The 27,868-nt window shown below is 44.0% G+C and overlaps 1 protein-coding gene across 3 annotated transcripts; it reads right to left on the bottom strand.

The window, feature by feature from the left end:
* Positions 1-69: 69 nt before the first annotated feature.
* Positions 70-27,858, bottom strand: neil1 (nei-like DNA glycosylase 1). 3 transcript variants are annotated; one of them, XM_063070229.1, is made up of 10 exons: positions 27,812-27,858; positions 26,259-26,744; positions 24,957-25,076; positions 22,093-22,156; positions 20,486-20,585; positions 12,656-12,780; positions 10,403-10,430; positions 10,159-10,235; positions 2,076-2,286; positions 70-461 (listed from the first exon to the last, which is right to left on the bottom strand). In XM_063070229.1, exons 2-10 carry the CDS (start codon positions 26,729-26,731, stop codon positions 406-408), a joined length of 1,254 nt encoding a protein of 417 aa, XP_062926299.1. In that variant the 5' UTR covers positions 26,732-26,744; positions 27,812-27,858; the 3' UTR covers positions 70-405. The 3 variants fall into 3 exon arrangements, with proteins under 3 accessions (XP_062926299.1, XP_062926300.1, XP_062926301.1); XM_063070230.1 differs by lacking the exon at positions 27,812-27,858 and adding an exon at positions 27,792-27,807; XM_063070231.1 differs by lacking the exon at positions 24,957-25,076.
* Between the last annotated feature and the right edge of the window lie 10 nt (positions 27,859-27,868).

Raw genomic sequence — 27,868 nt, 5'->3', positions numbered from 1 at the left:
GGCGGTGGTGAGCTTTCGTGGTAGCATTTGGCAATTCACATGAAACACACAACAAATTCTCACATTAAAATGTCAGATAGCTTTTATTTCATTGCTAAAAATGATAGACCACATTTAAAAAGTAGAAAACATGTAAAAATAGTAAACTTGGATTTTCTTGTTACTCTGTACATTTTAAAAGACAATTTACAAGCTGCCAGGGAGATGAAGCCTCAGGAAGGGAGGGGCTGTAGTGGAGATTTAATCCAGTAGACCACAATAAGTGCCAGAGGTCTTCAGCTGAGTGATACTACATCCTACCACTCCGTCTATCCTGATCCACTTCTTCCTTGCCCGCAGCTTAATAAATCCACTTTAATCCAAAAATCCTATTGGGCTTGTTTCCGAACATAAAACCTGCTCCCTTCACGATTTGTTCCTGGATTTCTTCGACCGAGTCTTTGGAGTTAAAGATTCTGCAACTTGAGAGAAAAGACCAAAGTTCAAAAATTCAAAGTAAATTTATTATCAAATCACATACATGTTGCCATATCCAACACTGAGATTCATTTTCTTGCAGGCATTTACAGGAAAACACAACATGGAATATAATTCACAAACATTCTGTATATAAACAAAGACCGACAACCAATGTGCAAAAGTAGGCAAACTGCAAATAAAACTATAATACTGAGAACAAGAAAGTGAGTCTGTATAGCCTAGAGTTGGTTCAGCATAGTGGTGATTACAGAGGGTAGCTTCAGACGTTGCCACACTTTCCCCAGGGGAGGTGGGGGACAGTCCAGGCAATGGACTGGAGGGCACTCCTGCCTAACCTTCTCCTGTAAGACAAGTAAAAATGCTTGGCTCTGATATAGGCAATGTCATGGATATCCAACTGATTTCATTCCTCCTATTTAAATAACGAAGCATCTGCCACCTGGGTTCTGTTGCCCACTTGCTATGGGTCCACGCCGAGGGTTTGACAGATTCGAGGTGATTCTAAATAGTGGCAGCACTGGGATATTGGATCATTACTCACTATGTACTCAGAGGCCACTTTATTAAGTACAGGAGTGGAGCCAGTTGTGGTCTTATGCTGCTGTAGCCCATCCACTTTAATGCTCGACTTGCTGTGCGTTCAGAGACCCACTGTTGTAACGCCCGCTTGAACCAATCTGGCCATTCTCCTCTGGGCCTCTCTGATTAGCAATGTGTTTGCATCCACAGAACTGCCATTCACTAAGTGCTTATTTTCCTTGCATCATTCTCTGTAAACTCTAAAGCCTGTTGTGTGTGAAAATCCCAGGAGATCCGCAGTTTCTGAGATACCCTGTCCGGCACCCACAAGCATTCCACAGTCAACGTCACCAACAACAACTGAACCTCTTGACCATGTCTTCATGCTTTTGTGCCTTGAGTTGCTGCCATATGACTGGCTGATTAGATATTTGCATTAACAGATGTAGCTAATAAAGAGGCTACAGTGTCTATCTTCTATGATATTCCTTTAATGCAGCCAGAGGATCAATCAGTTACTGTACAGTTCTTCTACACACCAATGATACAAAGAGCAGGGATGGATTAATTTATGAAATCTGACGATTTGGTGATTGATAAATGATTCACAATTCCAGCTGAAGAGCAGGAACACTCCCAGTACTAACATTACATGGAGTAACACAAGATGACAAGAATTTCTATTGCCAAGGTACTGAAAGCTAATGTGAGTCAATGGGATTGGGGTAGGTAGGTACAATGGGTGGTCAAGGTGGGCTGAAGGGCCTGTTTCTGTGTTCTATAACTGAGAAATGGGGCATTCTGTCTTGTCTTAGTGGAAAGTGAAAATATAGCAGAGGCCTTCCAATCCTAGAGAGAGGCAAAGCTAGAGAGTGAACTGGAACCAAGTCTCAGCAGTTTAAAACGGAAGGTCAGTGTTGTTTAGCAACCCACTGGAGCCCGAACAACTCAGGGAATTTATAAGATAGCTGTCTGCTTTAGGGAGCAATGCGGTTACCTAGCAAAGTACTCGATGTCTCTGGCTAGGGTTCTGACATGGAATGAGTTAGCTGCTGAACACAGAATGAGTCAGGTACCTGCTGGAGTCTCCAGAAGTGATGATGACGTTCCTGCAGTCTTCTTCCTGGTGCGCACAGGTCTTCTCCTGGTTTCCTCACATGCCTCTGTCCCTTCCGCCTGCTTCCCAGCTGCCCTACTTCTCCGGGGCATCTTTTTGGAAAGATCTTCTGAAATCTCTGGAGTTATTTGCTGCTTTGATTGCCCCTTCCTCTTTCTGCCAGTGTGACCCTATTGACAAAGGAAAACAGTACAAGGAAGAGCTGAGGCCATTGAAGGTTAGTTCACTAGTGAAAGTATCTACAAATACTCCAGCATATTCGTTGTCAGGACATCTCAAAATGCCCTCAAAATGACACTGCTGCTGTTTAAACCATAGGACTATACAATATAGGAGCAACATTAGGGCATTCCATCCAACCAGTCTCCTCTGCCATTCCATCATGGCTGATTTATTATCCCTCTCAACCCCATTCTCCTGCCTCCCCACAATCCTTGATGCCCTGACTAATCAAGATCCTATCAACCTCCACTTTAAATGTATCAGATGACTTGGCCTCCACAGGTATCTGTGGCAATGAATTCCACAGATTCACTACCCTCTGGCGAAAGAGATTCATCCTCACCTCTGTTCTAAATCGATGTACCTCTATTCTGAGGGTGTGGCCTTTGGTCCTGGACTTCCCCACTATAGGAAACATCCACTCTATCTAGGCCTTTCAATATTCAAAGGTTCAAAGCTGCATTTACTATCAAAGTATACAAGTCTGAAATTCTTCAGTTCTCCAGGTAGCTATGCAACCAAGAAAGAGAAGGAAGGCAGCAGAGTCATCAACCCACAAATCCCTTCTCCCCACAAAGAAAAACAGAAACAGAACAGGCACATCAACACCAAATCCCTCCTCCTGCACAAAACATAGACAAAACAGATTAGGCATATTGACCCCCGAATCTCTCTCTTCCCACACAAAAGAAAGCAAAAACAGAACAGGCACATCAACCCCAAATTCCCCTCCCCGCACAAAAAAATGAACAAAACGGATCAGGTGCAGCAACTCCCAAATCCCCCCCACCCACAAAAAAAATGAGATCAGGTGAAAAAACAGAGAATATAAATACTATAAGACTTTTTAAAAGAAGTCTATAGTACAAATCCACATCTAAAATGTAGAGAAAACCTGGGTAACAGTCTCTGGGCACAGCGGATCTCTCCTCTCCGGTATAGAGCTGGTATGCACCCTCTGCACGCACTTTGATGCTTCAGTCTCCCTTGTTGCTTAAGTCGGCGAGCAATGCAAGCTATAATTAACGAAAGGGAGTCAAACATCGGCTTGCACGCCATCTTGCAGCCATTTCGCCATGAGGTTTGTCTGTCTGTCTGTCTGTATCTTGTTTTACGGCGGTTGGCATCCAGCTTAATGGTGCATTACCGCCACCCTCTGCTCCAGAATGTGCACTAGACATACATTCTAAATCCCTTCACCCAATCTCACACACACACACAACACACACACACAAACCTACACTTCACCCTCCCATCTTTGACCATCCTAGTATCCTATTCCTGTTTATTCGTCATATTCTATAAAAAACCCCTGTACCCCTTAAAAACGCTAAAAATACCCGGACTTGTGCTCTCTCACCCATGCCCAGCAACCCTTTTAATGTGAATTCCTGCACCCGCAACTCCCTTAATTTATTTCTCATCATCTCTCTCTGTATCCCATACTTCCTGCAACACAAAACTACATGTTCTACTGACTCCTCTTCCTGACATTCCTCACACAATCCTGTCTGGTGTTTCCCTATCATTTTCAATGTTTTGTTTAATGTACAGTGCCCCAGCCTTAACCTAGTCCACACAATTTCCTCTCTTCTGTTTCCATTACCTACCCTAGTAACTGCAACACTCTTTTGTATTTGATATAAATGCCTCCCTTTCCCCTCCCTGTCCCATCTTTCTTGCCACATTCGGTTGACTTTTTCCCAGATTACACACTTAACCTCTGCTTTACTGATACTAATGTGCATTTCCACATTTTCTTTCTTTAACGCCCTCTTTGCCAACTCATCCACCCTCTCATTCCCCTTCACCCCTACATGTGCTGGAACCCATAGAAATTTTACCTGACCTCCCTGATTTGCAATTCTTATAACTAACTGAAGGACTTCATAAAGTACATCTTGCCGACTGTTTGTGTGAAAAGACCTTAAGCTTGCTAGAACTGAGGATGAATCTGAACATATCAATGCTTTGGCTTGTCTGGCTTTCTGCACCCATTGCAACGCAACCAACACTGCCAGCATCTCCACTGTAAACACCCCTAACTTATTAGATGTTCTTCTGCTGATTCCAATTTCTTTTGTTGGTATAGTCACCCCAAACCCTGTCACTCCTGTTTCAGGTTCCTTCGCACCATCTGTATAAATGTGAGTATAATCACTATACTTTTCCATCACATGACAGTTAAATGCATTTACCAAATCTGTTTTATATCTTTCTTTCCTTTTTACCTCTAACAAATGCCAGTCTATGTCAGGCCATACAAGCTTCCATGGAGCTACAACCGGATAAACTACTGAAGGACTTATCCTCAGATCAAATACTCCAAATTCTTTTGAGTTATCATTCCCTACCCGACTAAAGGTATCCCTCTGAAACCTCCCATTTTCCCAGCACTCCTGCAACACTCCTTTAGTAGGGTGAGAATCATTGTGCCCCTGCAAGTTAGCCCAGTAGTTTGCCATCAGTTGCATCCTTCTTAGTTCCAAAGGCATTATTCCCATTTCTACCTGTAGGGCTGACACTGGTGACGTTTTAAAAGCCCCACTGCACACTCTCAAGGCCTGAGCCTGAATCACATCCAGTTTCCTTATAAGAGACCTAGCTGCTGATCCATATACTATATTTCCATAATCCAATACAAATCTTACTAAAGCCACATACATTCTCTTCAAAGCTGAACAACTTGCTCCCCATTCCCTACCAGTCAAACATCTCATCACATTTATTACTTTTTTACATTTCTCCTCAACTTTCCTGATATGGTCTGCCCATGTTAATCGTGAATCAAATATAACTCCCAGAAATTTAAATGATGCAACCTTTTCTAATTCAACCCCATACATCCTTAACTTCTTCCCCACCTCAACCCTTTTCCTGGTAAAAAGCACAGTTTGAATTTTGTCTACTGAAAATCTACATCCCCAATCATAACCCCACTCCACCACTTCATCAATTGCTTCTTGTAGTTTCCTGATTATATGGTCATGCCTCTTTTCCACAAGGCCCCATCATCCGCAAACAGTGACCTACCTATATCCACTGGTACCTTTGTGAAGACATCATTGATCATAATCATGAAAAGTAATGGGCTAATCACACTACCTTGAGGTGTGCCATTTTCCACTATGTACTGTTTTGATAATTCTGATCCAATCCGAACTTGAATTTTTCTACCAAACAAAAAATCTTTAATCCAATTCAAAACTCTCCCACCAACCCGCATCTTGTGCAGTTTAATTAATAATCCTTCCTTCCAAATCATATCATAGGCTTTTTCAATGTCAAAGAACACTGCCACTACTGACTCTCTATTTGCCTGGGCCTTCCTTATTTCAGTCTCTAACATAATCACTGAGTCCATGGAATTCCTTCCCTTTCTAAAACCACTCTGATAACTTGCCAGCATTCCCCTTTTCTCAAGCTCATATGATAACCTTTCTGTTATCATCCTTTCCATTATCTTACATATACTTGATGTTAATGCAATTGGTCTGTAGCTAGTGGGTTTTGACAGATCCTTGCCAGGCTTCCTTATTGGAATTACTACCGCTTCTTTCCATGCACTTGGTAATCTTCCCTCCTCCCACACTCTGTTATAAAAATGCAGCAACTTCAAGAGCGCTCCTTCTCCTAGATTTTTTAGCATCACAGAGCATATCAGATCTCTCCCTGGGGAGGTTGGTCTCGATCTCTTTATTGCTCTCACCATTTCTGCTAATGTAAATGAATCATCAATTATATCATCTGTTCCTTCCCTCCTGCTTAACACACCTGAGTGTTGGCTCATTATTCTTTCCCTTCTTCTTCTCCCTTCTTCAGACAAATTTTCTGAACTGTGTATCAGTACAAATGACTTGGCCATGACCTCAGCCTTATCCCTACTGGAGACTGCAGTTTCCTCCTCAGATGGATATTCCCATTCCCTTCTATCTTCTCCCATCCTCTTAATCATTCCCCATATCTCTCCCACAGGTGTTGTTCTTCCTACCTTGTCGCAAAAACTCCTCCAACTTGCCCTTTTAGCTTGACTTATAGTTCTTCTCACCACTGCCTGTGCTTTCTTATATTGAACCAAATACTGCATATTATGGGTTCTTTTAACTAGCCTGAATGCTCTATTTTTGTTATTTACAGCCTGACAACATTCCTCTGTCCACCATGGTACCAGTTTTCTATTCATCCTATTTTTACTCCTAGGTATAGATCCTTCTGCTGCCATGATAATTGCTGAAGTCACCTGACTGTTTAATTCATCTACATTTCCAGAAATATCAATCTTTGTCAACCCTTCTTCACTCAACTTCTGGAACTTACCCCAATCAGCTTTTTCAAACACCCACTTTGGGGTTCTGCCACCTGGTCTTACTTCAACTCTTTCACCCACTGAACACAAAACTGGGTAGTGATCACTGCCTACTGTTGAAGCAGTCCAAACTCCCCAGTTACTAATGCCAGCCAAGGTATTAGACACTAACGTAATATCTAACACTGACTCAGTTCCTGTTGTTATATCTATCCTTGTGCCGCTACCATCATTCATACACACCAAATCCCTTTCTTCCATCAAATCTTCAATTACCTTCCCATTTGGATCTGTAATCTGATCCCCCCATATTGTGCTATGAGCATTGAAATCTGCACACCACACTACTTTGTGTCTGTTTTGTCCTTGTATCTTTAATAGGCTGTCCAAATCCAACCTTTTACATGGATTGTAGTAGTTAATTATAACCACTCCTTCCCCTCTCTCCCACACTTCCACCACTATGTATTCCTGATCATCTCCTTTTTCTAGTACCCTATATGGTATACCTTGCTTGATTAACATAGCACAACCCCCTCCTCCCCCTAGATTTCTATCTTTCCTTATCATTGTATACCCATATACCACAAAGTCTAAAGTTGGTTTCAACCAAGTTTCCTGAATACACACTACATCCGGTTTTACAACCATTTCTTTAATAAAGTGCTTGAATTCCTGGCTATTGGCCAGTAAGCTCCTTGCATTCCATTAGCTGCCTCTGCTTCCCAGAACCCTCTCGGAGACTGCAGAGCACTGAGGCACCCAAATGATCTCCAGACAGAAAAACACAGGCTCCATCAATTCCAGAATCACATTCAAGATGAGAAACAAATGTAAAAGACATAAAAGAAGTGAAGATGGCTTCATGATCTATCCAGAAAATGTTGACCAAAGGAGCATGTATGCAGGCACAATCTTGACCGGAAGTTCATTATGTCTCAATGAGAACTTCCTCAATTGTTTTAAACTCCAAGCCCAGAGCCATCAAACACTCAGCTATTAACCCTTTCATTACCCGAATCATTCTCGTGAACATCCTCTTGACAGTATCTATTGTCAGCACATCCTTTCTTAGATAAGGAGCCCAAAACTGCTCACAATACTACGAGTGCAGTCTGACCAATGCCTTATAAAGCCTCAGCATTACATCCTTGCTTTTATATTATAGTCCTCTTCAAATGAATGCTAACATTGCATTTTCCTTCCTAACCACCTACTCAACCTTCAAGTTGACCTTCAGGGAATCCTACACAAGAATTCCCAGGTCCCTTTGCACCTCTGGTTTTTGAATTTTCTGCCCATTTAGAAAAAGACTCTACCCCTTTAGTCCTTCTATCAAAGTGCATAACCATACAATTCCATACACTATATTCCATCTGTACAGCTCTTCGCAAATTCTCCCATTCTGTTTAAGTCCTTCCACAGCCACCCTGGTTCTTCAGCGCTACCTGCCCCTCCACTATTTTCCTATCATTTGCACCCTTGGCCACAAAGCCATCAATTGTGTCATCTAAATCATTGACAAATAAAGTGAAACACCACTAGTCACCGGCAGCCAACAAGAAAAGGCCTCCTTATTCCCATTCTTTGCCTCCATGCCAGTATCTTTCCTGTAATACCATGGGCTCTTGTTAAGCAGCTTCATGCACACACTTTTTCAAAGGCCTTCTGAAAATCCAAGTATGTAACAAGAAACACACTGGCCTCCATCAGGAATGGAAAAATAGAGCAGCTTCTGGTTAACTTGGACACATTGTAAATTAACAAAATCAGCGCAGATAATGAACTGCCTTCAAACCAAGCTTTCAACAATTGCACCCTCCAAATCTTCCTTTTCATTGCAACATTCAAGATGATTGTCAATACCTTAAAATTCTTTATAGCTTTTAACTTGTTGAAGTAGTGAAATCATTTTATTTTCTTTCCCATTTCTGGCATCTCCAAGCCTAAATGCTTGAAACCGCAGTGACGAGGACAGTTCTGAATTGTCTTACTGCTTTTTCCTTGCCAACTATCTGTGACAAAAATCACTACATTGCCATTTGAAGATGTCCTCGAGGTTGGATCTCTGTAACCACAATACTATATTCTGCATTGTTATTCATTTTACCGGGTGGCGGGATGGAGAAACATCTCTACCAAAGGAGGTGTAAGGCACTCCTTCCCTCCACTAGCCCGCAGATCACCCTTGGGCAAGGTGTAGCCCCTGCTGAGCTTTGCCCTACCTACCACTATCAGGGTCATGCGAAGCGATGGGAGCAGGTCGTATAAGCAGCTGGTGCATATCACAAGTTCTGCTTATGTGACCACTGATACCAGGTAGATAATCTCTGAAGAGTATTGATAATGGCTGGGGCCACCCGTCTTGTAAAGACACTGCCCAGAAGAAGGCAATGGCAAACCACTTCTGTAGAAAAATTTGCCAAGAACAAGCATGGTCAAAGACCACAATCGCCCACATCATATGATATGGCACATCACGAATGAAGGTTCCTTTTACGATCTCGTCATGACATGATCTAGCTGAATGGCACTAAGCAAAAGGTTTTCACGGTACCTCCAGTACATGTGCCAATAATGAACTAATAGCAATAAGAGATTTTACTGAAACCTTTTGTATTCTTAAGGGCTTTGGTAACCGTGACCAACAGGGTTATTATTCCTCTTAGGACAGAGTTATACAGCATGGAAAGAGGTTTTCAAATTACTACCACCCATTTACACCAACCCTACACTCATGCTACTTTATCCTCCCCACGTTCTCAACAACCTCCCCCCCTCCAAATTCTAACACTCACCCACACACCAGGGACCAATTAACCTACCAATTGCACACCTTTGGGCGTGGGAGGAAACTGGAGCACCCTGTTCAGAATATTTAACTCCCATCTAAAGCTGTCCTCATGAAAGTAGTGGCGGATTTCCATATTTCAGGATAAGAAGAGGCCATTTTCCCATTGAGTCCATACCGGTGCACAGAGCAATGGCACTCCTCCTATAATTTTCTTCGTAAACTCTTCTTCTCACATTCCAGATTGTTCTACCACCTACTGTTGCTGGGAAAAACTTAAAGCAATCTTTGAGATGTGGAAGGAAACCGGAGCACCCTGGGGGAAGCCCCCACAGTCACACTGAGCAGGCAAACTCCACACAGACAGCACTGGAGGTGAGGAATTGACTCATCCCACTCAAGCTGTGAGGCTATAGCTCTTTTAGTTATATCAATGTCCCACCATCTGTGGGGGAATCCAGAATTTGATGGGGGTGGGGTAGATTCAGAATAATGGATAGATTTTTTTGTGCAATAGGGAAGTCATGGATAACTGGGAACAGGCAAGAAATAGAGCTGACACCAATCACATCAGCCAGAAACTAAAACACTGCAGATGGTGGAAATCTGACATAAAAACAATCCGCTGGAAACACTCAGCAGGTCAGGCAGCACCTGCGGAGAAAGGTTGCAGGCCGATGATTGAGAGTTTCCACCATGTAGCAAATAGATATTTTCACTCACCTCAGGTGTTTCTGATTGGTTTACATTCTCATCCACTGTCCCTTTTCTCCGAGACTTGGCTTTGCGAACTTTGGATCCTTTCAGCAGTAGAAAAATTGGTTTGTGGAATAGATTAGAATTGCACAGCCCAAAATATCGTCCATTTATAGTTCAGAAGTCAGCTCAAAACACCTAATGCGTAAACTTCTTAATTCAAATAGCAATGGTGTAAAACACAACGGCAAATAATTAAAATCATACTCACCTTTTGGAGCCAGTGGTCCTGGGTTACCCTGGAATAAAACCAAACAGACAACTAGGAAGAGCAAGGACGAAGAGTATATTCATCTTGAGGGAGTTGTAGTGGAGGTTCAAATGGTGATGACTGACTCCATGGGTTTAATTATAAAGAGGGAGAGTGATCAGTACCGAAACAGGGCCTTTGGCCGACTGAGTCCACACTAACCATCAACCAGCCACTTATGTTAATCCTTCACCTGTCCTAGCATGCAAAGTCAGTTCCAGTGGACTGGGCGGATGAGATCCAATGGATAGGAAGGTGGTACTGCAACGCTCCGGGGAAAGCAAAGGGCATGACAAAGCACAGACAATGTCATGGTCATCCACTACAACCAAGGAAGACTCCAGTTTGTGACTCTCGGTTGTACCACTGGACCCAGACTTCTGAGGTTGAGATAGTGGAACTGCTCCAGTGCAATGGCTTTTCCACTTTAAAAACTCTCCCACACAGATTTCCTGTCATCGTCAGATACGATGGACAACCGCCATATACCATATAGTACTGTATATTTCCTTACAACACTAAAGGCAGCCATTTTGACCCACATCGGGCTCATACAGCAATCCCATTCCCCCATTAATTTTTCCCAGAATCCTTGTTAATTCTCCCCTCCTTCCCACCAAAAACTAAAAGCAATTTACAACAGCCAATTAATCTACCAATCTGTAAATCATAAACACATGAGATTCTGGAGATGCTGGAAATCCAGAGCAACACGCACAAAATTCTGGAAGAACTCAGGCAGCCTCTATGGAAAAGAGTAAACAGCTGACATATTGGGCTGAGACCCTTCGTCACTTCCGGAAAGAAGGGGGCAGAAACCAGAATAAGAAGATGGGGTAGGGGAAGGAGTACAAGTTGGCAAGTGATAGGTGAGACCAGGGGATGAAGTGGGGTAATGAAGTAAGGAGCTGGGAGGTGATAGGTGGAAAAGGCAAGGGCTGAGGAAGAAGGAATCTGATAGGAGAGGACAGTATGGAAGGAGGTGGAGAAACAAGGGAGATGATGGACAGTTCATGAGGGTGGGGGAGGAGAAGGGGTGAGAGGGTAATCAGAATAGAGAATGGAAAATGAGAGGAGGGGAGAGTGGAAAACTGAAGGGGAGTTAAACTCTTTCTCCGTTAAATTCCAGGGAAAACTTGAATTAAGTTCATAGGGTTGGTTTTGGGGTCAGAGAGGGGAATCAGAGGCTAGGTTAGGGTTTAGGGACAGGTCTGTGGAGCAGTTAGAGATCAGACCTCCACATTGCATTCTTGTTCAAAGTGCAAAGATGTGGACGGGTGAAAAACGACATCTAATATCCAAGCTTCAGCTCTGCGCTTGAACGCTAAACGAGCAGGAGGCACGATGGGCAGACAGACTGGCCACCTAGAGTTCCGATCCTGTCACCAGCTCGTCCGGGGGGCCAATACAGAAGAAAGGAGCTTGATGGTCTATCAGTAGTCCAGAAGTGGAAGTTCACTAGCCAAAGCCTGGAAACTGGAGGCTAGAGGCCTGTTGTGTGTGTGGCTGGGCGAGTGGGTGGGTGGGAGGCAGGAAAAGGGTTTGTTTTGCTGGTGTTGTTTTGTTGTATTCTGCTTTCTGGCAAGCATCAAGGGCATGCCACATCAGCACTGGAATTTGTGACAACACTTGCGGGCTGCCCCAGCACATCCTTAGATTGTGTTGGTTATTAATGCAAATAATGCAGTTCACTGTATGTTTTGATGTACATGTGATAAATAAATCAGAATCAGGATTTGAAGTCTAAGTTAAACTCCTTTAAACATCAGCAGATCTTGTGTCCCTCCTTTAGGATAACACAAGCTGCTTGCTCGGAGACTGGAATTGGAATTGGTTTATTACTGTCTCAAGAACAGAGATACAGTGGAAAGCTTGTCTTGCATACTGTTCATAATGATCAGATCATTACACAGTGTACCGAGGTAGAACAAGGTAAAACAGTAACGACGCAGAATAAAGAGTACAGAGAAAGTGCAGTGCAGGAAAACAATAAGGTGCCTGATCATGACGAGGTAGATTATTGGATCAAGAATAAAACGGACTAAAGTAGGATTTGTGTAAATGGGTGCTTGAGGGACAGTGTGGACTCAGGAATGGAAGCGCTGCCAGGTTCTATCTACAACTCTTAATACAGTAGTCCAAATTATTGTACTATGGAGCAATTTAGCGGTCTTCCAACAGCAGTATAGAATAGTAGAGAGCAGCTCCAATTACCTGAAACCAGATGGTTCTACCGTTGCCGTCACGTAACGTCTGCATTCCCGCCACTTCGTAGCAGCGGAGCCAGGCACTGAAAGCAGAGGATTCGCTCGAGCGGCTGGAGTTGTAGCCCTCCCCACCTGCAGTTGGGGAAAACGGATAATTACACTGATCCATTGGCACAGAGGGAGCTCTGTTCTATTGTTCTTCTTCCTTACGCAAAGAGTCCCTGTTGTCAGGAACGCCGGTGAAAGGCCACCATCAAAAAGTGTTAATAGACACTAGACAGTAGGTGCAGGAGTCGGCCATTCAGCCCTTCGAGCCAGCACCGCCATTCACTGTGATCATCCACAATCAATACCCCATTCCTGCCTTCTCCCCATATCCCTTGACTCTACTATTTTTAAGAGCTCAATCTAACTCTTTCTTGAAAGCATCCAGAGAACTGGCCTCCACTGCCTTCTGAGGCACAGCGTTCCACAGAACCACAACCGTCTCTGTGAAAAAGTTTTTCCTCAACTCCATTCTAAATGGCCTACCCCTTATTCTTAAACTGTGGCCTCCGGTTCTGGACTCCCCCAACATCGGGAACATGTATCCTGGCTCTAGCGTGTCCAATCCCTTAATAATCTTATATGTTTCAATCAGATCTCCTCTCATCCTTCTAAATTCCAGTGTATACAAGCCCAGTCACTCCAATCTTTCACATGGTAGTCCCACCATCCCGGGAATTAACCTCGTGCACCTACGCTGCACTCCCTCAATAGCTAGAATGTCCTTCCTCAAATTTGGAGACCAAAACTGTACACAAATCACCAGGTGCGGTCTCACCAGTGCCCTGTACAACTGCAGAAGGACCTCTTTGCTCCTATACTCAACTCCCCTTGTTATGAAGGCCAACATGCCATTAGCTTTCTTCACTGTACCTGCATGCTTACTTTCAGTGACTGATGAACAAGGACACCTAGATCTCGTTGTACTTCCCCTTTCCCTAACTTGACATCATTCAGATAGTAATCCGCCTTCCTGTTTTTGCCACCAAAATGGATAACATCACATTTATCCATATTAAACAGCATCTGCCATGCATCTGCCCACTCACCCAACCTGTCCAAGTCACCCTGCATTCTCATAACATCCTCCTCACATTTCACACTGCCACCCAGCTTTGTGTCATCTGCGAATTTGCTGATATTAGGGTTAAGGTTAATGTTAAGGTTCCTCTCTCTCTCCACAGATGCAGATCTGAGATGTTTTCCGTATTTCCAGATTTAATTTCGGGATTTCTAGTGCCTCAGTACTCGTGCCTCACTTCATAAGGCTGACTATATGTGTCGACCCTTTGTGCAGATAGAGTCATAGCACTTTGACCCGCTGTGTCTATGCTATGACTATGACAATCCCTACGAATCACACTTGCCTGCATCAATTCCACATTTTTGCTTACTCACCTTCTGTGAACGAGGGCTTGAGCCATCCACTGGAGACTACACCTTACAAAGACCATTTTTATATGGTGCAATGCTAAAAGAAAGGTTCCAGTTCATCAGCAAATACACCCACACACTAAACTGTTCCAGTGCTCTCATGATGAACCAGAGGTCAAAAACTCATATCCCTTGGCCAAAATATTGGTAGAATAGGTCGTGCAATTCTCTGAGTCTTAGCTGCAATTCAATAACGGCCAATCAGATCACTAACCTCAACTGCATTTCTCATCCGATATGCATAACTCTGCCTGATCAACAGAAAAAGACTCTTTCGAGTCAAAGTGAAAACAGATCTCTGTAAAGTGATCTAAATTCATTACAAAAATAAAATACAAAATATTCACCCCTTTCAAGTCAGTATTTAGTAGATGCACCTTTGGCAGTAACTACAGCCTTGAGTCTATGTGGATAGGTCTCCATCAGCTTTGCACATCTGGACACTGCAATTTTTCCTGTTCTTCTCTACTAAACTGCTCAAACTCTGTCACACAATTGTATGGGGAACAGCCCTTTTCAAGTCCAGCCACAATTCTCAATTAGATTGAGGTCCGCACCCTGACTTGGCCACTCCAAGGCACTAACTTTGTTGTTTTTAAGCCATTCCTGTGCAGCTTTGGCTTTATGCTTGGAGGTTATTGTCTTGCTGAAAAGCAAACCTTTTCCCAAGTCGCAGTTCTCTTGCAGACTGCATCAAGTTTTCCCTGTATTTTGCTGCATTCATTTTACCCTCTACCTTCATAAGCCTTCCAGGGCCTGCTGCAGTGAAGCATTCCCACATGACATAGCCACCACTGTGCTTCACTCTAGGGATGGTGTATTTTTGATTTAGTCTGATGGCCAAAAAGCTCAACTTTGGTTTCATCTGACCATAGAACCTTCTTTCAGCTGACTTAAGAGTATCCCACATGCCTTCTGGTAAACACCAGCTGAGATTTCATGACAGTTGTTTTTCAACAGTGGTTTTCTCTTTGCCATTCTCCCATAAAGCCGTGACTGGTGAAGCACCCAGGGAACAGTTGTCGTATGCACAGTCTCTCCCATCTCAGCCACTGAAGCTTGTAACTCCTCTAGAGTTGTCACAGGTCTCTTAATGCCTTCACTAGTCCCCTTCTTGCACGGTCACTCCATTTTTGAGGACGGCCTGCTCCAGATTTACAACTGTGTCATATTCTTTCCATTTCTTGATGATTGACTTAACTGTACTCCAAGGGATATGACTTGGAAATTTTCTTGGATCCATCTCCTAACTTGTGCTTTTCGATAACCTTTTCACGGAGTTGCTTGGAGTGTTCTTTTGTCTCCGTGGTGTAGTTTTTGCCAGGATACTAACTCACAAGTAGTTGGACCTTCCGGATACAGGTGTATTTTTACTATAATCAATTGAAACACCTTGACTGCACACGGTGATCTCCATTTAACTAATTATATGACTTCCAAAACCAACTGGCTGCACCAGTGATGATTTGATGTTTCATGTCAAAGGGGGTGAATACTTATGCAGTCAATTATTTTGTGTCTTATATTTAAAATTAAGTCCACTGTGATTCAAAGTTGTAAAACAATAAAACATAAATACTTCCAAGGGGGTTGAATACTTTTAATAGGCACTGTAAATCTTATGTGATTTGGTATTTGAAAATGCTGGAATAGAGAATTCCAGTGATTCATCACAAGATGGAATTGGATTCCATTGAGGCTGTGCTTGGAATTTCAGAAGATTAAGCTTGAAAAAGTGCAGGGGAGATTTATGAGAACGTTGACGCTACTTGAGGGACTGAGAGAGGTTCAGCAGGTTGGGAATTCTGATTTTTAAATTGCAGCACAGGAGAATGGGTGATCTTATAGCGGTGCATAAAATGTGCAATCTTTATTTTTTCAGAGTTTCGTCTTAAGGGGAGAAGGAAGTGATTTAAAAGGTACTCAGATAGGTGCTTCCTGCACCCAAGCTAAGCTCATTGACTTATCAACTTTGCCTCCAACTTCCACCCTGCCCTCAAATTTACCCGGTCCATTTCTGACACCTCCCTCCCCTTTCTCGATCTCACTGTTTGTATCTCTGGAGACAGCTGATCTACTGATGTCTATTATAAACCCACGGACTCTCACAGCTACCTGGACTATGCCTCTTCTCACCCTTTGACTTGTAAAAACACACTCCCCTTCCATCAATTCCTCTGTCTCTGCCACATCTGCTCTTAGGAACAGGCTTTTCATTCTAGAATAAAGGATATGTCCTCCTTTTTCAAAGAAAGGGGATTCCCTTCCTCCACCATCAATGCTGCCCTCAACTGCATCTGTTCCATTTCGCGTATGTCGGCCCTTATCACATCCTCCTTTCCACTTGTCCTCACCTACCACCCTACCAGCACATAATTCGCCGGAACTTCCGCCATCTCCAATGGGATCCCACCACCAAGCACATCTTTCCATCAGCACCCCCACCTTCTGCTTTCCGTAGGGATCACTCCCTACACGACTCCCTTGTCCATTTGTCCCGCCCCACTGATCTCCCTCCTGGCACTTATCCTTGCAAGTGGAACAAGTGCTACACCTGCCTCTACACCTCCTCCCTCACTACCATTCAGGGCCCCAAACTGTCCTTCTAGGTGAGGCGACACTGTACCTGTGAGTCTGTTGGGGTCAGGTACTGTATCCAGTGCTCCTGTTGTGGCCTCCTGTATATCTGTGAGACCCGACGTAGAATGGGAGACCGCTTCACCGAGCACCTATGCTCTGTCTACCAGAAAGAGCGGGATCTCCCACTGGCCACCTATTTTAATTCCACTTCCCATTCCCATTCCAATATGTCACTCCATGGCTGCCTTTACTGTCACGATGAGGTCACACTCAGGTTGGAGGAACAACACCTTATATTGCATTTGGGTAGTTTCCAACCTGATGGCATGAACACTGATTCCTCGAACTTACGCGAATGGCCCCCCCTTCACCATTCTCCACCCCCTTTTCCCTCTCTCACCTTATCTCCTTGCTTGCCCATCACCTCCCTCTTTCTTTCCCCACTTTCTTTCTTCCACGGCCTTCTGTCCTCTCCTATCAGACTCCCCCTTCTGCTGCCCTGTATCTCTTTCACCAATCAACTTCACAGCTCTTTACTTCACCCTTCACCCTCCCGGTTTCACCTATCCACCTTAGGTATCTCTCTCCCCTCCCCGCACCTTTTAAATCTACTCCTCATCTTTTTTTCTCCAGTCCTGGTGAAGGGTCTCAGCCCGATACATCAACTGTACTTTTTTCCATAGATGCTGCCTGGCCTGCTGAGTTCCTCCAGCATGTTGTGTGTGTTGCTTGGATTTCCAGCATCTGCTGATTTTCTCATGTTTGTGATAGGAACATGGATAGGCAAGGTTTATGGGCCCAAAACTGTTCACAATACTCAAGGTGAGGCCTCACCAGTGCCTTATAAAGCCTCAGCATCACATCCTTGCTCTTGTATTCTAGACCTCTTGAAATGAATGCTAACATGGCTTTGCATCTCAGAATTTTGGATTTTCTCCCCATTTAGAAAATAGTCTGCACATTTATTTCTTCAACCAAAGTGCATGATCATGCATTTTCCAACACTGTATTTCATTTACCACTTTCTTACCCATTCTCCTAATCTGTCTAAGTCCTTCTGCATCTTACCTGTTTCCTCAACACTGCCTGCCTCTCCACCAATCTTTGTATCATCTGCAAACTTGGCAACAAAGCCATTTATTCCATCATCTAAATCATTTATATACAGCAAAAAAGAAGTGGTCCCGCTCGCTGCCTCCTACCAATCAGCCAATGCTCTACCCATGCTAGTAACTTTCCTGTAATACCACGGGCTCTTAACATGGTAAGCAGCCTCAAATGTGGCAGCTTGTCAGAGGCTTTCTGAAAGTCCAAATATACAACATCTACTGCATCCCCTTTATCTATCCTACTTGTAATCTCCTCAAAGAATTTAAACAGGTTTGAACATGTATAAACTCACTTTGTACTATCTTGTCCTGTGTCACCAAGTACTCCATCACCTCATCCTTAACAATTGACTCTAACATCTTCCCAACCATTGAGGTCAGGCTAACTGGTCTATAATTTTCTTTCTGCTGCCTTCCTCCTTTCTTAAAGAGTGGAGTGACATTTGCAATTTTCCAGTCCTTTGGCACAATGCCAGAGTCTAATGATTTTTGAAAGATCATTTCTAATGCCACCACAATCTCTAATGCTACCTCTTTCAGAACCCTAGGGTGCAGTTCATCTGGTCCAGGTGACTTATGTACCTTTAGGTCTTTCAGCTTTTTGAGCACCTTCTCTCTTGTAACAGTAACTACACTTACTTCTCTTCCTTCACATACCACAACACCAGGCATACTGCTAGTGTCTTCCACAGTGAAGATTGATGCAAATTACTTATTTAGTTCATCAGCCATCTCCTTGTTCCCCGTTATTATTTCTCCTGCCTCATTCTCTAGCGGTCCTATATCCACTCTCATTTCTCTTTTATTTTTAACATACTTGAAAAAACTTTTGCCATCCACTTTGATATTATTTGCTAGCTTGCTTTCATACTTCATCTTTTCCCTTCTAATTATTTTTTTGGTTGCTCTCTGTAGGTTTTCAAAAACTTCCCAATCCTCTATCTTCCCGCTATCTTTTTTGCTTTGTTGTATCCCCTCTCTTTTGCTTTTACAAGATCTTTGACTTTCCTCGTCAGCCGTGGTTATACTATTTTACTGCTTGAGTACTTCTTCATTTTTGGAATATACATGTACTGTACCTTCTTCATTTTTCCCAGAAATGCACACCTTTGCTGCTCTGCTGACATCCCTGCCAGCAGCTCCTTCCAATTTACTTTGACCAGCTCCTCTCTCATACGATTAATTTCCTTTACTCCACTGAAATACTGCTACATCAGACTTTACTTTCTATCAAATTTCCTTTTTTTTAGCGTGTGCCTGCATGCATGCAAGTCTGTGCATGTGCGTGCACGCGCGTCTGTACGTGTGTGTCTGCGTCTCTGTGCGTGCGTCCGTGATGACGTCTTTTTCATGGCTTTTACAAGGCGCTGAGCGAGAGAGAGACTGTGTGGCGCGCCACTCCTCACAGACATTTTCGCAGTATTTTCCCTGCTTTTTTATTTTATGAGGTCGAGTTGTGATCTCGACACTCAACCCGGCACAGATGGAAAGCGTACTCGCGGGTGGACCCGACTAGTTTCGAACCTGGGAACCTCCGCTCACGGGTCCGGTGCCGATGTCTTGCGTCACCAGCCGGCCCTCTCCCTACCAAATTTCAAATTGAACTCAATTATATTGTGATCACTGGTTCCTAAGGGTTCTTTTACCTTGAGCTCCCTAATCACCTCTGGTTCATTACATAACACCCAATCCAGTATAGCTGATCCCCTAGTAGGCTCAATGACAAATTGTTCTAAAAAGCCATCTCTAAGGCATTCAACAAACTCACTCTCTTGAGATCCATTACCAACCTGATTTTCCCAATCGACCTGCATGTTAAAATTTCCTATGACTACTATAACATTGCCCTTTTGACACGCCTTTTCTATTTCCTGTTATAACCTGTGGTCTGTCCCAGCCACTGCTGGGAGGCCTGTATATAACTGCCATCAACGTCCTTTTATCATTACAATTTCTTAACTCAACCCACAAGGATTCAACATCTTCCGATCTTATGTCCCATCTTTCTAAAGAGAGAGTGGGAACAAAGGCACCAGCAAGTTTAAAGGAAACACAACCAACGTCACCAGAAACTGGAGCAACAGACAAAGGTGCTGCAGGAACTTAGTGTATCAGGCATCTATGAAGGGAAATGACAATCAATAGCTCAGGTCCAGACCCTGATCCTTCAGAGGAGAGACAGCCAGTACAAAATGGTGGAGGAAAGGGGTGGAGCTGGAACAGACAGGTGATAGGTGGATCCAAGTGAGGGAGGAGAAGAGAGTGGGAAGGATATCAGAAGCTTGCAAGTGACAAAGGGCTGAAGAATTTGGAATCTAATAGGAGAGGGCATTGGAGTATGGAATACAGGGAGGGATGTAGGGAGGGGAACCAGTAGGAGAAGTGTGTGGGTAATGGGCAGATAGAGAAGGGGAGAGAGGGGAAAGAGACAGGATGATGGGTCCCTGGTGAATCAAGGGATACAGAAGAGGTGAAAAGGGAAAAGGTACAGGCAAGCGGTTACTAGAAATTTGAGAATTTGATGTTGATGCTGCCCGGTTGGAAGCTGCTCAGGCAGACACGAGGCGTCCCTCCAATTTCCTCAACAGAAGCTGGACCATAAATTGGATTTCCAAAGGGATGACGGGTGGATTATCAGCATTTTTCTGCCTGAAGATAGAACCACTTACCCAAATTAATGACCTCCATTGGTAGCAAGTGGCAGAGCTCAAGAACATCAGGATTTTCCAACTTCATCTTTATTTTCTTACTCAGAGTCAACTCAGCTGTCTTGAGAATAGAGAGATGGACAGTCAGTGCTATGGCTCAATGTAGCTGCATTGGAAGCAAGCTCCTGATCTTCAATAACCCTTATAGACCTCTTGGCCATTGTGTTCCACTCCCATCCAACTGCTCTCCCCCAATCTCAGCTCACTTTGCCCCAACCTTTACACGTTATACGACTGGCCGAACCTTCCTCCTCATTCTTGTTCTTCCACAGCGCCTCATCCATGAAACGATGAATGGGTTCGGCCTTCCTGGACATTCTGCCAGGTTAGCTCAGGAGTTAGCACCCAGGAAGTGTTGAGTACAAGACCCCTCCTGACTCTGAAGCAGGTGGTCAACCTCAACTGGCATTTCCACATTCCAGGTTACTTAACTAAACTTAGATTCACCTACTGCCATGGTACAGATTGGAGTGAACCTGTTTTTTTTTACTGGATTACTAGTCAGGTAGCATAACTTAATTGCATGATCAGGAACCCAAATCAATGAGCAGAAAAGGGAAGATCATTGCTCTCACAGACATTGAGTGTGAGGTTGTTGTTGAGAACCTAATCCATCTCACTCGTGTACACCTCCTCATCGACATCTGATATACAGTACTGTGCAAAAATCTTAGGCACATATACGGTATATAACCAGGTATATGTCAACGTGGAGCAGAGTGCAAGTTTGTAAATCTGGCAGGACCAAAGGATGATGGAAGTGGCAAGAGTGGTGCATTGCAGGAGGAGTGTGGGACGGGTGGCAGACAAGGAGGTGGATGGGGTGGGGTGTGGTGTAGGTGCAGACACACCCAGCCCTGAGAGCCCTGAAATGACCCCAAGGCCATTTGATTCCAAACAATTGGTTTATTGATCATTACAGAAAGTTTCTCTGGTGCCTCCCACTTCCTCCCCTCTCCCTTCCCCCTTTCCCAGCCACGATTCCCCTCTCCCTGCCCCCTTCCCACTCTCAGTCCACAACAGAGACCCATATCAGAATCAGGTTTATCATCACTCACACATGTCATGAAATCTGTGTTTTTTTTTGTGCAATACATAAAATTACTACAGTACTGTGCGGAGGGCTTAGGCACCCTAACTACATATATGTGCTGAGACTTTTGCACAGTGCTGCACTATGAAAAGCAGTTGTGTCACTGGCAAATTTACAGATAGCGTTTGATCTGAGTTTAGCCACATAGTCAAAAGTATTTCCCATGAAATACAGATCATAGAAAAACTTTAGTTGTGTGTAGGTATAGCAACTAAGCTGTGGATGTTTTTTGCGTGTGACAAAGAAATTGTTTTACCTGTTTCTTTGTCACAAACAAAAATAAATCTATGGAATGCAAAATGATCCAATAATCCAATGGTACTTTGCAAAGGACCATTGCGATATTCCAGATTCAGGGATGTATATCACAGCATTCCCTGGGAGTTTTCACATTCCTCTCTGCTCCAGTGAAAATGTTCAGATGATGGAAACTCTTTCCCACCTTGTCTCCGTAAAACCCTGGGATTAACCTTACCGTCTCCTTATGAAGTAAAGCTTCCAACACCGTCCTTGCTTTCTCAAACGGAGGAACTTTCAACCTAAAGATAAAGACAGATTAGTATAGAGAATGAGCTGTCAGAGGAAGTGGATGAGACAGGTACAGGTAAAAGGACATGCAGAGGAGAGGTTTAGAGGGATATAGGCCAAATGGGACTAGCTTAGATGGGAATCTTGGTTGGCGAGGACCAGTTGGGGAGATTTCTGAATCAGAATCACGTTTAGTATCACTGCCATATGTCATTAAATTTGTTTTATGGCAACAGTAAAAAATACTATAACCAACAATATAAAATAAACAAACAGTACAAAGAGCAAAATAATGAGTTAGTGCTCATAGACTATTCAGAATTCTGATGGTGGATTCAGTGCTCAATGACTCTGTGACACAGGTCTGTAGATAGTGGAAAGAATTTTGGTTGTCAGGAGGTGTGTCAACCATCACAGGGTAGCCAGTCCCTGACCTGTGTTTGCATCCATGGAGCAGGGACATAGGCCTCACCATTGATCTTGTGCTTACTACTCGTCCAGAAGCTACATGGCTGGTCTGGTTGAGTTTCCAATCAACAGCGATTTGAGGATATCAATGGCAAAGGACTTGGGGATGGTAATGATAGCTGATGTCAGGGGAAAGTGATTAGACTCTCTCCTGTTGAAGATGGTCACTGCCTCATACTTCTGTGACACAAAACTTTACTGGCCAATTTCAGCCCATCTGTGACTATTGTCTGAGTCTTTCTGAATCACAGGCATGGACTGTTTCATTTGCTGAGGAGTTACAAATGGAATTAAAGAGTGAACATCCCCACCTTTGGCCTTATAACAGAAGGAAGGTCCTAGATAAAACAGCTGAAGAGGATTGGGCCTAGGACACTGAGGCCTTAGTCACTGAAAGTAAGCATGCAGGTACAGCAGGCAGTGAAGAAAGCCAATGGCATGTGGGCCTTCATAACAAGGGGAGTTGAGTATAGGAGAAAAGACGTTCTTCTGCAGTCGTACGGGGCCTGGTAAGACCACACCTGGAGTACTGTGTGCAGCTTTGGTCTCCAAATTTGAATTAGGGCATTCTTGCTATTGAGGAAGTGCAGCGTAGGTTCACAAGGTTAATTCCCGGGTTGGCGGGACTGTCATATGTTGAAAGATTGGAGCAACTGGGCTTGTATACACTGGAATTTAGAAGGATGAGAGGGGATCTGATTGAAACATATAAAATTATTAAGGGATTGGACACGCTGGAGGCAGGAAACATGTTTCCGATGTTGGGGGAGTCCAGAACCAGAGGCCACAGTTTGAGAACAAGGGGTAGGCCAATTAGAACGGAGTTGAGGAAAAACTTTTTCACCCAGAGAATTGTGGATCTGTGGAATGCTCTGCCTCAGAGGGCAGTGGAGGCCAATTCTCTGGATGCTTTCAAGAAAGAGTTAGACAGAGCTCTTAAAGATAGCGAAGTCAAGGGATATGGGGAGAAGGCAGGAATGGGGTACTGATTGTGGATGATCAGCCATGATCACAGTGAATGGCGGTGCTGGCTCAAAGGGCCGAATGGCCTACTCCTACACCTACTGTCTAGTGTCTATTGTCTATTGACACTCTCCTGAGGAATTCCCACAATGATGTCCTGGGGCAGAGTGATTTACCTCCAACAAGCACAACCATCCTTTGCATGAGCTAAGGTTCACACCACTGTGTACCTTCCCCACGATGCCCATGACTTCAGTTTTACAATGGCTCCTTGATACCAAACTCAGTCAGAAGCTACTCCGAACTTCAACTCTGGAAATCCTTTTGTTGGATCAAGGCTGTGGAGAAGTTTAGATCAGTGATTCTTAACCATTTTCTGCTCGTAACCCACTTTCATTTACCTCTGTGACCCCCACACTCTGTTAGTTTCTAGAGCTTTTTTTTGGTCAACTATACTAATTATTCTATTATAGTATCAATATTTATATTTTAACAGATTATAGGTACTATTATGTGTTGAATATAATGTTGCAGGTATCCTGCTGGGTCATGCCAGTCTGCTCACTGACTTGGGGGTGGATGTGGAGCGGGTCTCAGGGGGATGCCCCACAGGGTGTGAATTCCTCTAGCTTTTTGTGTGTTATATACATTATTGTATGTATTCTGGACTGTATGTATGTATTGTAACAATTGGATCTTATTGAAACGTATAAAATTCTAAAGGGATTGGACAGGATAGATGCAGGGAGATTGTTCCCGATGTTGGGGAAGTCCAGAACGAGGGGTCACAGTTTAAGGATAAAAGGGAAGACTTTTCAGACCGAGATGAGGAAAAACTTCTTCACACAGAGCGTGGTGAATCTGTGGAATTCTCTGCCACAGGAAACAGTTGAGTCCAGTTCATTGGCTATATTTAAGAGGGAGTTAGATATGGCCCTGGTGGCTAAAGGGATCAGGGGGTATGGAGAGAAGGCAGGTACAGGGTTCTGAGTTGGATGATCAGCCATGATCATAATAAATGGCGGTGTAGGCTCGAAGGGCCGAATGGCCTACTCCTGCACCTATTTTCTATGTTACTATTCATCCCTTTTTAATTCATATATCTGAGGAATATTTCACTACAACAGCAAATTTCTCATGGCCCATTCAGAAACTCCTGTGGTCTCCAGTTTCTTGTTTTTTAATCGTATGAAATCTGGCATGGGCCCCTGGGGGCCATATGGCCCACATTAAGTTCTAGTAGGATGGGTGTATTTCCAATCCCACACTGGTGGGAACTAAATACTGTTTGCCCCCCACCCCCCACCCCTGTGGCTGTGGGGAGGGATACAAGGCTCAATTCCCAATGAAATAAGGGAAGAACTGAAACACCTCACTCACCTGAAGAGTATCTCTGCCCGTAGGTAATTCCCAATTCCATTGAAGTACTTCTGGTTTAATAGCATCTCACAGATCGGCTTGTCAAAAGCTTTGTTAGATAGATTCGACAGCACATTCTGCCTGTGTAGGTTAGCAAAGGAGGCATGGTTAAAAAATGAGGCCGTTGCTTCGACTGCATGCAAAGGCACCCCCATTGGCGAGTCAAGACTATTGGTGTGGCACAGGTGTAGGCACACCCCACCCTGAGACACCAGGTAAGGTCATTTGATTCTGAACAATTGGTTTATTGATCATTACAGAATGTCTCTATGGTGCTTCCCACTCCTTCCCCTCTCTCTTCCCCTTTTCCCAACCATGATTCCCTTCTCCCTGCCCTCTTCCCACTCTCAGTCCACTACAGACACCCATATCAGAATCAGGTTTATCATCACTTACATCTGTCATGAAATTTGTTTTTTTTTGCAGCAGCAGTGGTACAGTACATTGCATAAAATTACTACAGTACTGTGCAAAATACACAACAACCTGAAAATATGCACCCAGGCTCATGGACAGAGAGGAGAGGGTCGGGGAATTGTTATGGTTGCTGGTTTTTTTTCTGCAGGGAGAGTGTCAGGATTATTATTGTTGCTGTTTTTACTGCGGGAGAGAGGGGTGGGGAATTATTATTGTTGCTGTTTTTTTGTGAAAGGGAGAGGGGTCGGGGATTGCTAATGTTGCTGTTTTTTTCTGTGGGGAAGGGGGTGGGGGATTGTTATTGTCGCTGTTCTTTTTCTGGGGGGAGAGGGTGGGGGATTCTGGGGTCTGCGAGTTTTGTTTCTTTTGCATTTTCTTGGGTATCTGGAGAAGACTAATATCAGAGTTGTATTGTACATGTATACTTTGACAATAAAATGAACCTTGAACCACTGTTCAAGACTATTAAATGGGTCTCTTGTACAATAGGATGGATTCCTGACCTCAAAATCTACCCCAAGGTGGCCCTTGCATGTTATTGCCTGTACTTTCTCTAACAGTAACACTACATTCTGCTTTTCACTTAATATTAATAATAATCTCAATGCACTTATTCAGTTAAGTGATCTGTATAGATGGCTTGCAAAACATGTTTTCAGTCTATCTCAGCACATGAGACAATAATAAACAAATTACTATTTGGACACATACTTGGACATGAAAGGAATGGAGTGATATGGGGCTCACGCGGGCAAATGGCATTAGGGTAGATCGTCATTGCGGGTGGCATGAATGACACTGGCCACACGGGCCTATTTTTGTTCTGTAGGTTCTACTACAACATACCTGAATTTTTCATATTCAAACATCACACAGGGTCCTCTGTCCGGCTGCCAGGTCCCGTTGAGCTCCCAGCTTCCAAACCTTCTTGGGTCCACAAAGCACAGCACCTGTCTGGGCTTGTCTCTGGTGAAGAACCTGAGGTGGGCATGTTTTGGGACCTCCTCCTCTGCAGCCAGTTCAAACGAGCCAGACATCCCAAAGCGGAAGACAATATCCACCGGACCAGGAGACGCTTCCCCAGGCTCCGTTGCCGGGCACTTCACATCATCCTTCCAGTCCTCCTCTTTGATTGGTGCCAGGGTCAACTTGACCTCCTTCCCCCGTGACACCGCTGAGATGATGTAGGCGTCGCACCGGAATGGTACCTCACAGTTTTTACTCACAGCAGATTTTTCCACGCTCCCTGAAAACACGAGGCCACTGCAGACCCTGTTAACAAACTTGCTTGCCAAGTGAAGCTCGGGTCCTTCAGGCATTTTATAGGACAACCTGGGTTAAGAATAAAACAAACGACACTGAGAGAGATCAACCGAGTTGATGGTGGAAAATATCTCCTCAGACCCGAGGAAACTACTGAAACAATCAAGTCTCTCCATAGTTCATCTGATCCAGCTGATCTAGCCCAGGCCAACTCCTTCTCTGGCCGGAGTCCCACAGCCCCTATATTGGTCAGGACACAGGGAATAAGCACCCTCCTATTCTTCTTCAGATAATGTCATGGGACCTGTTACATCCACCCAAGTGTGAAGGTGAGGCCTTAGATAATTCACCTCTGGATCACAGGACGTCATTTCCAACAGTGCCACACTCTACCGTGATCAGGAACTGTCAGTCTCCGACAGATACAACCAACACAACTCTCCGACAGATACAACCAACATAACTCAGCAACGGAACACTAAAGACTCCCTCTGATACCACTGTGTTCATGCCCTTATTTTTTCGCTGTGTTCTCTCTACCCATGCGCCTGATGCAGCTGAAGCAGCGTTTTCATTGTATCTCTCCTTGTGCTCATGACTTGTTCGATTTGCCTCTAACTTGTATAGTCTTGTATGGGAGTGTCATCGCGCATAATGTGCAAAGTTGGGATCGCTCTCATAAACCTCCTGACCAGATCTGGCAGCTTTCCCCACTCAACCCCAGCTGATACCTAAAATCAAAGCCAAACCACACTAAAACATGGTGTAAACGTACCATTTCCTGTGCCTTGTCTATCCTGATTCCAAGCACCTAATCACACAGAGGCCACATTACACATTCAGCAATGTCGGCAGAGATTAGTTGCACTAAATAAGGTTTAAATCTCAATCGACTTTAAAATGAGTTCTCACAGTCTGCAAAAAAAAAATGCACCCTTAAGGCACTGAATGAAACGGTTCGTTGGGATTTGTTGCCGACATGTGCAATTGGTTACAAACAGCTCGGTGCGCAATAAAACGCGCAAAGTTTGCATCTTAGATCTGACTGAAGACAACCAACACGCGCGCAAGTAAACTACCAGTGCAATCAAGACAAACGTTGCAAAACCTCAATACAGTGTTTAGTTTGAACGAACCCAGCTTATTTCTAGCGCCTCTTCCTCCTGTGCACAGTCGACTCGACTTCCTCGCGA

The sequence above is a fragment of the Mobula hypostoma genome, chromosome 18 (assembly GCF_963921235.1).
Source record: "Mobula hypostoma chromosome 18, sMobHyp1.1, whole genome shotgun sequence".
Classification (NCBI taxonomy): Eukaryota; Metazoa; Chordata; class Chondrichthyes; order Myliobatiformes; family Myliobatidae; genus Mobula; species Mobula hypostoma.
Note: the sequence above shows the minus strand (reverse complement) of the source record. Positions and strands in the feature narration are given on the sequence as shown.

Coding starts and splice junctions, on each gene's coding strand:
- neil1 (XM_063070229.1), bottom strand. CDS start 26,731: ATGCCTGAAGGACCCGAGCTTCACTTGGCAAGCAAGTTTGTTAACAGG. Junction 10,236..10,402: donor AGGACCACTGGCTCCAAAAG/GTGAGTATGATT, acceptor TACTGCTGAAAG/GATCCAAAGTTCGCAAAGCC. Junction 462..2,075: donor ACTTCTGGAGACTCCAGCAG/GTACCTGACTCA, acceptor TTTTCTCTCAAG/TTGCAGAATCTTTAACTCCA.